General features: G+C 51.3%; 1 protein-coding gene across 4 annotated transcripts; it reads left to right on the top strand.

The window, feature by feature from the left end:
* The first annotated feature begins 2278 nt into the window (after positions 1-2278).
* Positions 2279-14951, top strand: LOC109386109 (calcium release-activated calcium channel protein 1). Of its 4 annotated transcripts, none has more exons than XM_019649010.1 (2): positions 2279-2358; positions 13937-14950. In XM_019649010.1, the coding sequence occupies exon 2, from the start codon at positions 13943-13945 to the stop codon at positions 14546-14548; it is 606 nt and encodes a 201-aa protein (XP_019504555.1). In that variant the 5' UTR covers positions 2279-2358; positions 13937-13942; the 3' UTR covers positions 14549-14950. The 4 variants fall into 4 exon arrangements, with proteins under 4 accessions (XP_019504555.1, XP_019504554.1, XP_019504556.1 ...); XM_019649009.1 differs by lacking the exon at positions 2279-2358 and adding an exon at positions 2411-3129 and having other exon boundaries at positions 13937-14951; XM_019649011.1 differs by lacking the exon at positions 2279-2358 and adding an exon at positions 3154-3300.
* The last annotated feature ends 560 nt before the right edge of the window (positions 14952-15511 follow it).

The raw sequence follows: 15511 nt of genomic DNA, 5'->3' as shown, positions 1-15511 counted from the left end.
CAAATGTATACATAATTTAATGAAAAGGGCTTAGAATAGAGCCTGTCACGGTAAGGACTAAAGTGTTAATTATTTTTTTGGCCCCATATAATAGTGAGCTTGCTACCTGTCAAACCAACTAATGCCATCTTTGAACAGCCCTGGGCTATGCCCATTGGTCACAGTGGGGTGGGTGGCAACAGCCCTTTCAGTTGGATCTTTATACCTTCATGTGCAGAGTTGATTTAAAAATTCTATTAGGCTTCTTGGGATATAAACCCGCAAATGCAGAGAGCGCACACCTCCCTGGCCACTAGGGGGAGCCACACACGGTGCTTGGAGGCACTGCAGGGTGGGAAGCCTTTTCCATTGGCCTGTTTGGTGTCCCACAAGGTGCTTTCTTTCTGGGGCCTCAGTTTCTCCATCTGTTAAATAGGCATTTGGGATGGGTTTGGTGCATCTCACGGTTCCAGGTGGCTCCAACAAAGGTGGGGAAAAGTTAGTAACCACATGCCCACTCTAGGCCCTAGGGAGGGTAGCTCAGAGCCTCTCCAGGTCTAGAGAGCACTTTTTTTTTTTTACCTCTGTGCAGATGGTGGCATTCAAACCCCAGGGAGTTAGAAGAGGGGGAGGGGCATGATATAGAACAGGAGAAAGGAAACCTGGGCCCATCCCCCCAGAGCCCTCTGCTGAGTTGCATTCGCACCCCGCACCCAGCCCCCCCCCCAGATCCTTTTGTTCTTCTTAATCAGCAAATCTCTCCCAGCTTCCAGCCTCTTCCCCTTCTAGACCTGCTGGCCTCTCTCAGGCCCCATCAACCTCAGAAAGTGTGTAGCCAATTCTGAACTGGGGGCTTTTCAAAACCAGGGACATGTCATTATTTTATTCATTGAACATTTTCTATTGGGAGTCTCTGGTGTGTGCCAGACCCTGAGAGGCCCTGGGGTGGCAGCAAAATGATTTCAACAGGCAGGAACTCTGCTTTCAGGACGCTCATGTTGCGGGGGTGGGGTGGTGGTGGGGGGGGGCACGGACCAACAGGTCAATACATAAATAAGCTAAGTGATTTTAGATACTGTAGTGATCAGAGCTATAAAGGAAATAAGACGGGGTGAGGTGACAGAACATGAAATGGGGAAGGTCTCTCTTTGGAGGTGATATTTGAGCTGAGACACAGATGGCAAGTACAAAGGCCACCAAAGAAACAAGTCCAGTGGGGTGAGATTTCAAATTCCAAGTGCTCTACCCTAGTCTTCATAAAAACAGAGAAAGGCCCCTGGGGGAATCCCAGAAACTGTGTGTGTGTGTGTGGGGGGGGCTTCAGTTTTATTCCATAATATGGGTGAGTGGAGGGGCGCTCTCTAGTGGTGACAAGAGTTATACTTCACATAGTTCGACAGGAATACCACATGCTTATGACTTGACACTGGGCTAATTAAGAGCTTCGCTCATTCCTCTCTCCCACACTTATCCACTCAACAAGTATTCACTGAGCACCGCGTATGGAGCAAGCAATGTTCTAGATCCTGGGGGCAGAGCTCATATGAAGATCCCTGTCCTCCTGGAGCTGATATCCTAGGGGGCAGTTCTTAGCCTAGGACTCGACCCTCACTTCGCTTCTGTCATCCATTATTCTGCAGTTCAACTGGCCTCCTAATGCTCCAAGAGCCACAGGTTGCTGCTTCAGAGTCTTTGCACCTGCCGCTCCCCTTCCCCACAGAAAGCAGGTCCCTGGCTCTTTGCATTGCGAGTTCAGGTCTCGGCGCCAATGTGAGACCAAGTCAGACATGTGCCCTTTTGTACATGAGAAATATAAGAGCCCATGAAAGTTACCATTTTCCTGGACTCCCTCAGCCTCGCATTTAATAGGTGCTCAATAAACACTTGCTGAATGAAGTGTGTTATCCGGTGCCGGCCAGGCTTACTTTGTGTCAGGCAGTGAACTGTAAGTGAACAAACTGGACAAAACAGACCAAAAACCCCTGCCCAGAGCATTCTAAAATCAAAATTGCAGCCCGGCCCACCCCCTTTTCCCTGTCTTATTTTTTCTACACATTTATCACCTCTAAACTATTATAATTTACTCCTTGGTGTTTGTGTCTCAGGGTAGGGGATTTTGTCCATCGGGTTCACTACCTTACCCTCAGCGCCTAGGAGTGAGTGTTGGCACCCAGTAGGTGCTCACTAAATACAGAATGAACTCTAAATCTTGGCCTTTTTCCTTCAGACCTTGAGCTACCTTGTTCCAAGGGGGAAACGGGCCTCAGGAAGCGCCCAGAGGTGACCTCAGGCGGCCAGACCAAGGAGTCCGAAGTCCGGGAGAAGGGCCATGGAAGCAGCTGCGGAGATGGGAGGCGCCGACAGGCAGAGCGTGGCTGGGTGAGGGGGCCTGAGGCACTTCCAGGAAGAGGCGCGGGCGCCGGCAGTGTAGCGCCAGGGACTGTGGGAGGTGCCGTCGGAGGAGGCAGGTCACATGACTCGCCCCGGCACCGCCCACCCCTCGTGGGCGGGGTGCTAGAGTGGGCGGGGCGCATGCAAATCAGCCTGGGGCGGCGGCCAATCGCGGCCCGCGCCGAGGGTCCCGGCCGGGGGATCCGGGACGCTGGCTCGCGCGCAGGCTCGCGTCGCTGCCGCCCCGGGCTTTTGCAAGCGGCGCTACTGGCCTGCGAGCCGGGGCTGCAGCTGCCTTGCCTGGTCGACCTCTTCCTAGTCCTCCGCGGCCGGTCGCGTTAGGCCGGGCCCGCACGAGCGGCAGGCGGCGACCGCCTCAGGCGGAGGCGGAGGTGCAGCGGGGAGTGGGGGCCGCTGCCTCCGCAGGCGCCCGGGCCGGCCCGCGCCTTTGCAGCGTGCTCCATGCATCCGGAGCCCGCCCCGCCCCCGAACAGCAACAGCCCGGAGCTTCCCCTCAGCGGCGGCAGCACCACCAGTGGCAGCCGCCGGAGCCGCCGCCGAAGCGGGGACGGGGAGCCCTCGGGGTCGCCGCCGCCGCCCTCCGTCACCTACCCGGACTGGATCGGTCAGAGTTACTCCGAGGTGATGAGCCTCAACGAGCACTCGATGCAGGCGCTGTCCTGGCGCAAGCTCTACTTGAGCCGCGCCAAGCTCAAAGCCTCCAGCCGGACCTCAGCTCTGCTCTCCGGCTTCGCCATGGTGAGCTTGGGCCGCCCTGCCCTGCCCCCTCTCCTGTCCTGGCCGCTCCCGCCCGCAGCCCCGACGGGGCCCACAGGGGAGCAAGCTAGGCGGGCTGGGGGTGAGGGGAAGAGCTGGGAGAAGGCTGTCGCGGACGCTGGAAGGCGCCAGAGGGGCTTGACGTGAGACGAGGTGGGCAACAAGTGACACCCGATGTGGACAATTAGGTGTCATACAAATGTCCGGGGGAAGGGGGGGCTCTGGTGCCTTCAGATGGTCAAGCTCAATGCAGCAAGGAGGGAGAAACGGCAAGATCATTGAAGTAGATTTGTAAGAACACGGTCCCACATATGTTTGGGGGGAAAGAGAGGACATAAAGGGTCTGATCTTGGGAGCGGGCGTCAGGAGGTGGGGAGGCGGAGCTGGACCCCAGAGCTGTCTGTCGTGCCCCCACACTTGAGATCAGACGTTCTTTTATCACCTAGTAGAGGGGATTTCCTGACACCCGTTCTCCTACCACATTTTCCGAGAGTCTCAGCCTGGGGGTTTGACAGCCACTCCCCACCCTCAGTTTCTTCTCCCGCAACTTGCCACTGAATCATTGGGTGTGGGGGAGGAGGATGGGACATGTTCCCCGATGAATGGGCTCTTTCTTGGTTTTGGGGGGTAGGCATGGTTTCCTCTCCCGCGTGCAGGACTGGTTTGGAGTGAGAAGGGAGCCTCTGAGGGGTGGGGTAAATGAGGCAGCTGGTTGGGCAGAGAAGTGGCCCTGGGGATGCCTTCAGGCCTGGAATCTTGGATTCTCCCAGGGCAGGGCAGTACGTTACAATTCTTGATTATTGGCCTGCTTGAATGGGATCTGCCCCCCTAACCCCCACCAAAAAAAAAGGTCTGTAGCTCAGAGTATACTCCTGCTTGTCAGTGAGTGAGCTAAGCCCTTAGCCTTGAGGGAGGGAGCGGCTACACCCTTTATGTTTTTGTGGGAAGGGAGTATGTCTGGTACTTTCCCTGTGCTCTGCAAACAAGTGGGCCAAGACAGTGGAGCCTGCACTTTTGAGAAGCCCTGAGCAGACCCAGGACACACTGGGCCACAGCGCAGAGGCCAGGTGATTGGGGGTGTGGGAAGAACTCCCCCAGCTGTGCTACTTGCTGCCTGTGTGACCTCAGACAAATCCCTCTCTGGGCCTTGACTTCTGAATCCGTAAATGAAGGCTGCTACTCAGAAGTTTCTCTGACTTTAAGAATCATAGAGGGAACCTTGAGAGAAGATAAGAGAAACTGTGTGTGTGTGTGTGTGTGTGTGTGTAAGGGAGTGACGCTAGTTTTCAGTTTAGGTTGATGTGATGAAATTCTGGTTTTTCAATCCCAGATTCTAAGAGAACAATCTCTGCCTTTGCCTGAAGAAAGTTAGAAGAACCGGCACTTACCAAGCACTTACTATGTACTAGGCATTGTGTAGGTTTCCTAACTTCCACAGACTCCTCTACCACCCTTTGAGGTGATGTTGTCAGGGGACTTTGTCAAGGCCACACAGCTGGTCTGTTGGAGTGGGATTTGAACCCAGGTCAGTTGGCACCCGTCAGAACTGTCTTGGGCACTTCTGTCATTTGTGTGTGTGGAGCTCTGATTGATGCCCAGCCAGGGACATGTTTGGACAAGGCCTCTTAAGGAATGAGAACGAGAGCACAAAAGTTTGTTTTCAGCAAAATAAAATGTTACAGTTTGGGGTAGGGGAGAGACACCAGGGATGGTCAGCTTGTCACAGCGGTGCTCTGGGTTTAAGAAGGTGGGATGTCTGTTCCCCTTTTTCTTGGGGTCATAAATTCATAGCTGCCCAGGGCCTTCCCACTCCATGAGAAGTGAGGATCCAGTGGGTGACACTGTCCTGCTTTTTCTAGTCTTCTCTCCCTCCCGAAGAAGCCTGGCCTGCTAATCAAATGTTTGTTACCTCCCTCTTCTTCTTGCTAAAAAACGGTGAGGGAAATCTGGAGGCAGGGGCAGCCAGCGGCATTGGGAGGGTCTTGGCTCACCCAGACTGTCTCTTGGGGACCCTTATTTTCCTCGGTCGGTGTGGCAAAGGCTTCACTGATGGAATCCCCAAAAGTTCTGCCGGCAAGGAAGGGCTGAACCCTATGACAGCCTCCATTCTGAGGAAGCAGTTACAAGAGGGTAACTGTGTCTGTCATGTGCCTGGAAATCTATGGGAGAGATGGGGTTGGGTTGGCGAGGAGGGCTCAGCAGGCAGGTCTGCCCGTGCCTCACCTCCACCACAGACACCCAGCCTTGTGAGTGAGCCTCTGCGAGGAAGGCGTGCCGCACAGCCCAGCACCATGGAAACTAAGTGAGCAAGTTTCCTGGACTACTCTCCCTTGTCCTGTGAGTCAGCACTACCAATTTCCTGCCCCCAGGACTTCCTAGAGACCTGGAAAACCAGAGGCGCTGACATGACCTTCGATCTCCAGGGGTGGGAAAATTAGCCGGGTACCATACTCACCTGATCCCCAGGTGAGATTGAGGGAGTGTCTCCCAAGAACATGGAGGGGATTGAGAGACTTCCCCCCCTCATGGGTGGAAGGGCCTGGCCAGGTGTCCTCATGTGCTGGGGAGATAGGCTGTGGGACCTCAGACAAACGACTTTACTCTTTGGGGCCAGTTTTCTCATGTGTACAAAAAAGGCACATATCCTGCGATCTCAGGGACTTGCATGAGGATTCATTACGAGGCCCAGTTGGGCCCATGAAAGGGTGAGGAATTTTCAGGATCTGATGATGTACACCTTAGCCGGACCCTCTAGTCTGCAGACAAGCTTCCCTCTCCTGCCAACATTTCTAGAAATAAGGTGCTGTGTCAGCTCAGCATCTGTACTCCGAACCTGCCAGGGACCCTGGGTATAGCACATGATCAGCATCCTGCAGGAGCTCTTGAGCCAAAGGTACCCTCGAGGGCTATGATTCAAACCATCCGTGCCTCAGTTTACCTCTCAGTGAGAGGCTGCCAGGCTCGGCCTGACCCTGTCCCCTGCAGGACCGTGGCAAGCACACATGGCAATCTTGGTTTGCTGGGGAGGGCAGGCTGTAACGTTAGCCTAAGCAGAAGATAATTGGGAAGGTCAGCCTGCTGCCGTAAACAAAATGCTTTCCACGACCTGGGATCAATTATTTTTGGATTATCTGCCTCCTCAAGTTCTCTGCCCGCCAGCACCCTTTTGTTCCCAGGTTCCAGAGCGAGTTTAAAAGTTGCTTGGAATTTCTGTGAAAATGAGTTGGAAGGAAGGGCTCAAATCATAAGACATTATTTTGAGCCTTTGTGATGGATTCAGAGTCCAAGGGGCATGGAGATGAGTAAGGCATTACTTGTACTACTGATAGAGCTAATTACTAATAGTAATTGTTGCTGTTATTGATTGGGCTCTTGCGAGAGCTAGACATTGTGCTAAGGGTTGTACTTGTACCGTCTCTTGTGATCGGCACACAACCTGGTAAGGATTGAATGACTTACCCGAGGTTACCTGGCCGATAAGCTACAGAGCCCTGGGTCTGTGGTGCAGCCCTATTGCTATGGGAGAGGAAGCATCAGAGTGGTGGGAGGCTCAGGTATGCCCAAGCAAAGTAAGAGCAGGGACTCTGGAGCCAGATATCATAGGTTCAAGTTCTGGCTCTTCCACGTACAACTGAAATCCTGGGGAAAACACGTCATGTCTCTGGGCCTCAGTTTCCTCATCTGTAAAATGGGGGTAATAGCAGTACCAACCTCATTCATTGAGTTAGTACAGATAGTCCCCGACTTAAGGTGGTTTGACTTAACAGATTTTTCAGCTTTATGATGGTATGAAAGTGATATGTATGATAAATTACATGAGATATTCAACACTTTATAATAAAACAGGCTTTGTGTTTGATACTATGTTTCTCTGAATATAAGACCTAACCGGAAAATAAGCCCTAGCGTGATTTTTCAGGATGCTTATAATATAAGCCCTACCCCAAACATAAGCCCCAGTTAAGATCGTCGGGCCCACACGGTTGTTTGAATAAATGTAGATTTTTGTACATGAATAAATGAATAAATGTAGATTACTGGAGCAAAAATTAATATAAGACCTGGTCTTATTTTCGGGGAAACACGGTAGTTGTGACCCATGTAGGCTCATGTCAGTGATCTGAGCACCTGTAAGGTAGGCGAGGCTAAGCTATGATGTTCAGTAGGTTAGGTGTATTAAATGCATTTTTTACTTACGATATTTTCAACTTCTAATCGTTTTATTGGGATGTAACCCCATCATAAATCAAGGGGCATCTGTATTTACAAAGCACTTAGAATATACCTGGCCCAGGTATCCAGGAGTCTTGTTTACTCTTGTTCCCATGGTGTTGGGGCTGCTTTTATAAGACTTAACTGATTTAGGAGAATGATTCCAGCTAAGCCTTGAAGATGGTAGAGTTAGGGCTTGGGGAAGAGCCCTCTGATTAGAGGAAGTATTAGGAACAATTAGTTACAAAGATGAGAAATTATAGGGTCCCTGGGAAAGGCAGCGGGGCTGGTGTGGTTGGAGTTGAGGGTGTCTAGGAAGTTGTAGAGAAAGATGAATCTAGCCAGGCAAGATGGTGCTGTTAGGAAGTTTGAGCTCTCATATAGGCACTGGGGAGCCATGGAAGGTTTTAGAGCGGAGGAGTCACATGATGAATTCGAGACTAATGTTGATGTTACTATTTACTGAACAACCAGGCATGTGCCTGGACCTTTTTCTTTCATGCTTATTTAATCCTCAGCTCTAAAGGTATTAGGAACACAAGGCTCATAGAGGTTATAATCACCCTGCTAGTAGAATTCAAGCCCTGGTCTGTCTGACTTGGAGCCTTTTCTACTCAGCTACCCTCTCTCACGTCCCCTGAAGCTGGTTGATAATTGGGCCTTTGAAGTCTTCCAGATGTCCAGTTTGGGGCTGTGCAGAAATAAAATTTCGCTGAATGCCATAAAGGGACGGCACTCCCTGCCTAACTAAGAAGCCTTTTGTAAAACTTCACAAGCGCCTGTGGTACATTTCTGGAATTTTCAGCTGGGATCTGTATTGAGCTCTGCTGGTTGCTGGGTCCAGGGCTGGTGAAGGACTCTAGGGCTTCCCAACGGGTCACTATGGTAATCAGCATGGTGGAGGCTTCCCTTGGAGAAATAAAACAGAAAGTTTAGACAACAGCCAGGTTTCCCTCTGGTAGAACTTCTGGGGGCCTTTTTTTTTTTTTTAATTTTGTTGGGGAACTGTGTGTTTTTCCAAGACCCATCAACTCCAGGTAAAGTAGTTGTTTCAATCTAATTGTGGAGGGCGCAGTTCAGTGGCCCATGTGGGTATCGAACCGGCAACCTTGGTGTTATGAGCACTGCTCTCTAACCACCTGAGCTAACCAGCTGCCCCCTGAGGCCTTTAATGTACTCCCCAGAAGTGATGTCTCAAACTGATGGGACCACAGACTCTTTTCTTTAGAGGAGAATCTCCTGGGACTATGATGTGACAGACCTCTTGGGGAGCATTAGTCTAACCCAGGAATCGGCCAGTTTCTTCTGTAAAGGGCCAGAGAGTAAATATTTTTGGCTTTGCAGGCCATGAGAGCTCCATGGTAATTACTCAATTCTGCCACTTTCGTTCAGCTAATAGGTAAGTGAGTAGGCGTGGCCATAGGCCAATAAAACTTTACAAAAACTGTAGTCTGCAGGCCGCAGTTTACCGACCCCTGGTCTAAATGGTGGTCTCCAAACTTTTGAGTGCACACACCTCTCAAAAAATTGTTAGTGCTAGCCTCACTATTCGTATGCATATTATGTGTATTATACATTCATCTTAGGTATGCTTAGGTATATGTGCTCTAATACAACACCGTGTGTATGAAAACATACATAAAAATACAGCACTGAAAAGATAAGCCGAATCACAAATGAATGTCATCAGAAGCCCTAATATGGCCTTGCGATTTCCAGTGGATCACGTAGGATTGCCTGCTAGACACTTTAGAGGCGTTGGACCGAAATACCTGAAGGTTGGGGCATACCTCCATTTATTCCTCCTTCCACATTCTTTTACTGAGGCCCGGAGAGGGCCAGGCCCCGGGCTGGGTGCTGGAGAAACAAATTGAGTGGAGGAACCTGGACACGTCTTTACATCTTCCAAACATATTGGTCAGTGTGATGATGGAGGAACACTGATTAAGGCCACAAATCCCAGCCTGAAAATACTTATTTGCTTAAATGTTTGGCACCTGCCATCCTTCCGGGAGCCGGGAGTTGCTATCTTACTTCCCGCTTCCTCTCCAGCCGAGTCAGGAGACCCTCCAGGGATATAGTGTGGGTTCTCAATAAATATTTTACTTGGATAAATGAATGGCCCCGTCTTGACCTGGGAGGCCATAGAATGGATGACTTGGAAGGTAAAATCTAAAAAAATTCGGATTAGCCAGATGAAGACAGAATCTAAGCCTGTTCTATTCCCCACTCCCTGCCCCAATCGACAGGTTCAACCTATTAGTGGCTTATGATGTAAATTTAGTGAGTTGCAACCAGCATTTTTTTTTTAATGGAATAAGAATGGAATGACACAGAAAGTAGCGGCGTACGTGGCATATGGCGCATATTGTGAGAATTAGACTGTGTTCATGCTTTTAAGGATGAATATTATTTGGTGGAATTTTTGTTTCTGTTAAAATGTGTGTGTGTCTATTTATAGAAACATTTGGAGCACTGGACTGTAGTGGTCAAAAGAGTTTGTAAACTGCTGGGCTAGGCGTCAGTACTCTCTTAATAGATGGTTTGCATCTGAGGTGGGGCCGGCAGGCTCAGACAGCTCTGGGTGACCCTGGGTGACTGCGGCTTGGCGGCCCTCCTGTTCCAGGCTCCTCAAAGTGAACAAGAGAAGCCCAGGCTTGGGAAAGGAGAGTTGTGTCTTCCAGCTGTGAGTGCTGGGGTTGGGCCAGTCCTAGGAGGGCTGCCTTAGAAGGGCCTGGACTTCCAGGCGCCAGGTGGCCAGGGTCTCCATGGAGCCCAGAAGGAGTGAGGAGAGGTGGTTGGCATTCAGGCATAGCGGGCAGTGACACCTGGCAAAGCCAGCCAGACCCTACCCCTCAGATCACATGAACATCTTGGCTCATGCTTGAAAAGTTGGCATCCTAGTGTCCCCTGTGGGGGGGTGCATGGACCAGTATGAGGTGTGGCCGGCTGTCTCTTGCCCTTCCTACCCCTTTGGGACCTCTATGGCCAGGTTGAAGCAGGCCCGTGGCTGGCTGGGAGCTGTTTATTTTGGGTTAACAGGCTCTGGCTATATTTACCTTGTGAAGCTGCTTGCAATCTGATCTGATTTCTCTGGGACTCAGCTGGGGCCCTGGGAGTCGCCTGCCAGATTCCATGGGGCCCCCCGACTTTACTCTTCCTACCCATGGGGAGATTTCCCAAGCTGGAAGCGTTCTGGAAAAAGTAGTGGCTTTTATTCCTGTGAACAGTTTCCATCAGGATCCATGATTTGTGCCAACTGTTCCTTTACGCAGCACTGAACTTGGTCGCCAGTGCGGGGACGGTACGTACAGCTAGCCTATGATGAAAGTTCCAGGAATTGTAGGGTCCAGCGAGGGTGATGGGGTTTCTTCTGGAGCATAGCAACAGGCCCCTTCCTCTTCCTCAGAGGGCCCAGCATCGCGGGGATTGTAGCTGGGGCAGATGAGGCCCAGAGTCAGGATTCTGGCCCCTCTTTCACCTCTTCGGGTAGACCATGGGCACCCTGGGGTCAGCGCTCTCCAGCCTGAGCTGAGAGTGTCCAGGCGCTATTTCTCTTCTGTTTCAAGCCTTGTTTTTTTCCTTTTACCTAAGATTTATTGAGCACCTCCTGTGGGCCAGCCTTGTGTTAAACACTTTCATGTCAAGACCTCATTTAATCTCTTTGGCAACTGTCTTAGTCCATCCAGGCTGTGATAACAGAACACCACAGACTGGGTGGCTTATAAACAACATTTATTTCTCACAGCTCTGGAGGCTAGAAGTCCAAGATCAAGGCGCCCGTAGATTCGATATCTGGCAAAAGCCAGCTTCCTGGCTGATGGATACCATCTTCTCGCCATGTCCTCACATGGTGGGAGATGAGGGGTCTCGCCTTATAAGGGCGCTAATTCCATCATGGGGGCTCCACTCTCGTGACCTAATAACCCCCAAAGGTCCCCTTCTAACACCATCACATTGGGGGTTAGGGTTGCCATGTATACATTTAGAGGGGCTACAAACATTCAGTCTATAGTAGCAGCCGTGTGAGGGAAGCACCCCTATGACCCCCTTTGTACATGGACTTCAGAGCCTAATGTACTTGAGTTCCGATCCCCCACTCAGCAGCAGTATAACCTTTGGGACAGCTGACCACCTCTCTCAGTTCCCTCATTTGTAAAAGAAGAATAGTGATGTTACTAATGATCGTTGACACTTGATTAAGCTTATTGTATGCCAGGTCTTGTTCTAAGGACTTTTTATATTTGTGAACGCATTGAATCCTCAACAACTGGAAGAAGTAGGCCCCTATTTTTATAGATGCAGAAGCTCTGGCACAGAGAGGTTGAGATATTTGTCCAGGGTCACCAGCTTTGTAAGTGGAGGTGTCGGTTCACACTTAATAGCTATATAGAGGGGGAGATAACCAGGTCAGGGAACCGATTAGAAGCGTTACCTGTATATGCCCCCACTGTCGCCGCCACCACTGTCACACCACTCAGGGTGTGACACACCTAATGGGTGCAGACATTTCCAGTGAGGGTATAAGTAGCCAGTGGACCTGGGGCAGCCAAGCAGCAGGCTCTCCTGCTTGTCCCTTCTTGAGTTTCAGGTTTCGGGGCAGCAGGCCAAAACAGGAAGAGGAAGTGCTGGGGGTGGGGAGGTGGCGGGAGGCACCACTGCTAGAGGGCGTGTGCCCCTGTTTTCCAGTGTGGGCAGCCCTGGGAACAGAGACCACAGGGCCTCCAGATGTGGCCTTTCATTCACCGTGCCCTGGTGGCCTGCCCTGATGCCCCACATCCCTCACTGGCATATTGTAAGAATTCTCAGGGTTGGCATTAGGCCTCCAGTGGTCTTAAAAGCAGTCCGAATCCTAATGGCACCGCTCCAGAGTTATAGAAACTTGTAATATTTTGTAAACTGCTGGGCTGAAGAGTTCATACAATCCTCAGTTTGTGGGAAATCCAGAGCAAAATGTGTGAGTCCCGTTGAAATTGTTGGAAAAGTCCTGTGAGTGTATTATACCTGGGTGTTATTGTCACCAGAGTCTCAAAGCTGTCGGACCCCAAATCAGCTCCAGATTGTGCATATCCCTCCAGGAGGAGGGTAGAAACCCCAGAGAATTTCACATAGAGACAGTGAGTTTGGGAGTGAGATTTCTAAACTAAATGATCGTAATTAATAAAGCTTTTACTGAGGGTTTCCTCTGTGCCAGGCACTCAGTATTTTACATGGGATTACTCAGCCCTCACCACACCCTCTGAGCCATGTGCCATTGTTCCCATTTTACAGATAAAGAAACTGAGGCCCAGAACGTTGGAGAAACTGGCCAGAGTAACAGCCAGGTAGAGCTGTCAGTGCAGAGGAGTCAAGGTTCCAAGTCAAGCTGCTTGACTCCAGAGCCTGTGGTCCTAACCATGGCCCCACCCTGCCTTTCCAGGCCATAGGAAGGGTACAAGAAATGAAAGCAAACAGAGCCAGGCATTACAGGCAGAAGGAGAGCTGGTGGGGAAGGACGGAGCCCCTCACCCTCCCCAGGAGTAAGGAGGAGTCAGGGCAGGCCAGCACGGGGCTCCTCAACACATTTCAGCACTAGACCTCCCGCGCTCGGAGTCTGGCATGTACGACGCGAACACTTCACGAAGGGTCACTGTCCTTAATGGTATTACCATCAGTGCTCACTGCCCCAGGCTCGGTAGGCAGGCCCTGGCAGTATGCCCACCACCCGCTGCTCCTGGTGCAGATCTGATGAGCTGGCTCCTTTTCATGGGGGCGATTTGCATGGCCCAGGTGAGAAGCAGCGGGCGGGTGGCCTGGAGAGTGTTCCAGGTGACCCCGGATCCACAGGTCTCTAGGAACTGGGAAGCAGCCAGTACCTCAGCCCTGGGGCCCTGAGCCCAGAGCCCAGAGCTGGGGCCAGGGGAGGAGATGACCCCAGCGCTGTCTCACTGCTCTGGGCTAGAGTCCATCTCTTCTGGGAAGCCTCTTGTGGTTCCTTGTTGGTTGGTGTACTGTGTTCTCAGAAAGGGCCTGGGCACCCCACCCCACCCCCCGCTTAAGAATGGGAGTGTGGGGCCAAAAGCGAGAGTTGTGGTGCTTTTTTTTTTTTTTAATGCAAAATTTTTCTATTCTAGTAAGATACACATAACACCATTTTAAACATTTGTGGTGGTTGGTTTTTAATACCTGGCTGGGTGGTAACCTCAGTGGCTACTATTTGGGAGGTGTTTGCCATGTACCAGGAGCTCTCATTGAATTGTTAAAATAATCCCATGAATTAATAGGATGTCCCTATTTTACAAATGAAAAAGTTGAGACTTAGAGAGGTTCAGTGACTTTCCCAAGGACATCCAGTAGTGAGTAACAGAACTAGGATTCACATCCAGGCAGCCTGGGCTCCAAGCCTGCTTTCTTCACCGGTGCTTGCTGCCACTTCTCAACCCCAAGCAGATGGGTTTTATTATCCCCATTGTATAGATGTGGAAACAGCGGTTCTGAGAGGCCAAGTGACTTGCTCAGTGTCCCAGAGCTTGACAGGAGGAAAGCTGTGACCATCCTGGTGCTCAGCCCACCTCTCCTCCCCCTCTCCCCCCCGCAGGTGGCAATGGTGGAGGTGCAGCTGGACGCTGAGCATGACTACCCGCCGGGGCTGCTCATTGCCTTCAGTGCCTGCACAACGGTGTTGGTGGCCGTGCACCTGTTTGCGCTCATGATCAGCACCTGCATCCTGCCCAACATCGAGGCAGTGAGCAACGTGCACAACCTCAACTCGGTCAAGGAGTCGCCCCACGAGCGCATGCACCGCCACATCGAGCTGGCTTGGGCCTTCTCCACCGTCATCGGCACGCTGCTCTTCCTGGCTGAGGTCGTGCTGCTCTGCTGGGTCAAGTTCTTGCCCCTCAAGAAGCAGCCGGGCCAGCCACGGCCCACCAGCAAGCCCCCAGCCCCCGGCGCGGTGGCCAATGTCAGCAGTGACGACGCTAGTGGCATCACCCCGGGCCAGGCCGCCGCCATCGCCTCCACCACCATCATGGTCCCCTTCGGCCTGGTCTTCATCGTCTTTGCCGTCCACTTCTACCGCTCACTGGTCAGCCATAAGACGGACCGACAGTTCCAGGAGCTCAATGAGCTGGCCGAGTTCGCCCGCTTGCAGGACCAGCTGGACCACAGAGGGGACCACCCCCTGACGCCTGGCAGCCATTATGCCTAAGCCCCGCCAGGCCTGGGCACTCCTAGCTTTGGCCTTATGCCCTTCCCCATGACCTTGTCCTGCTCCAGCCTCAAGGACAGCCTGTGCAGGATTCCAGGCTTTCATCAGGGGGCAGAGAGTGGAGGGAAGAGTCTCTTTTGAAAGAGAAATGACTGCACTTTGAAACTTTCCTCTAAGAGAATAAGCACTTCCTGTCCTTCCAGCTCCAGGTTCACCTCCTGTTAGGAGGCCACCGGTGGGAGCCAGAGCAGGGACAAAAGCTCCCTTTGTCCCTCCTCCTCCCCCATGCCAGTGCCACCTGGACTCTTCCTGTCCTTTCCTCTTGACCTGCCCATCCTGTTCAGCGTCGTCGAGTGTGTGCGTGTGTGTGTGAACACATAAATATACTCATAAGGGACACCTCCTCTGTGTCTGTATTTGTTGGGTCTGGGCTACCTGGTATTATTTCTCGTGGTGCCCCAATCAATCAGGTGAACCTCTAAGCAAATTGTTTTTTCAACATTTTGAGAAATTTCAAACCTACAAACAAGCTGCATGAATAGCAACTGAAATATAGATACCATATTTCCCCATGTATAAGACGCACCCTTTCTTGAAAAATTTGGGGTCTAAAAACTGGGTGCGTCTTATACAGTGGTTGTTTTTTTTTTTTTCTTGCATTTCCCGCTTTTTTGCGCTTGTTGTCTTTGCGCTCATTGTTTCGCACTTGTTACCGGTATATTACGTTACGTTTTGCCACGTTCTGCCCAGAAATGGCTCAGAAAAGATTTTCGTACAGAGCGGAATTCAAGTTAAAAGTGATCCAGTTTGCAAAAGTGAATGGAAATTGTGCTGCTGAACGTAAGTTTGGTCCTCCTCCAACTGAGAAAACAATCCGAGACTGGGTATGGTTGGGAGTTTTGACAGTGATGAGGAGTTGTATGAATTTTATGATGAATAAAACTTGAGTTCAGTAACTTTATG

Source organism: Hipposideros armiger, unplaced genomic scaffold (assembly GCF_001890085.2).
Source record: "Hipposideros armiger isolate ML-2016 unplaced genomic scaffold, ASM189008v1 scaffold_128, whole genome shotgun sequence".
Lineage (NCBI taxonomy): Eukaryota > Metazoa > Chordata > Mammalia > Chiroptera > Hipposideridae > Hipposideros > Hipposideros armiger.
This window is presented reverse-complemented; position numbering and strand designations above follow the sequence as displayed.

Coding starts and splice junctions, on each gene's coding strand:
- LOC109386109 (XM_019649009.1), top strand. CDS start 2,833: ATGCATCCGGAGCCCGCCCCGCCCCCGAACAGCAACAGCCCGGAGCTT. Junction 3,130..13,936: donor TGCTCTCCGGCTTCGCCATG/GTGAGCTTGGGC, acceptor TCCCCCCCGCAG/GTGGCAATGGTGGAGGTGCA.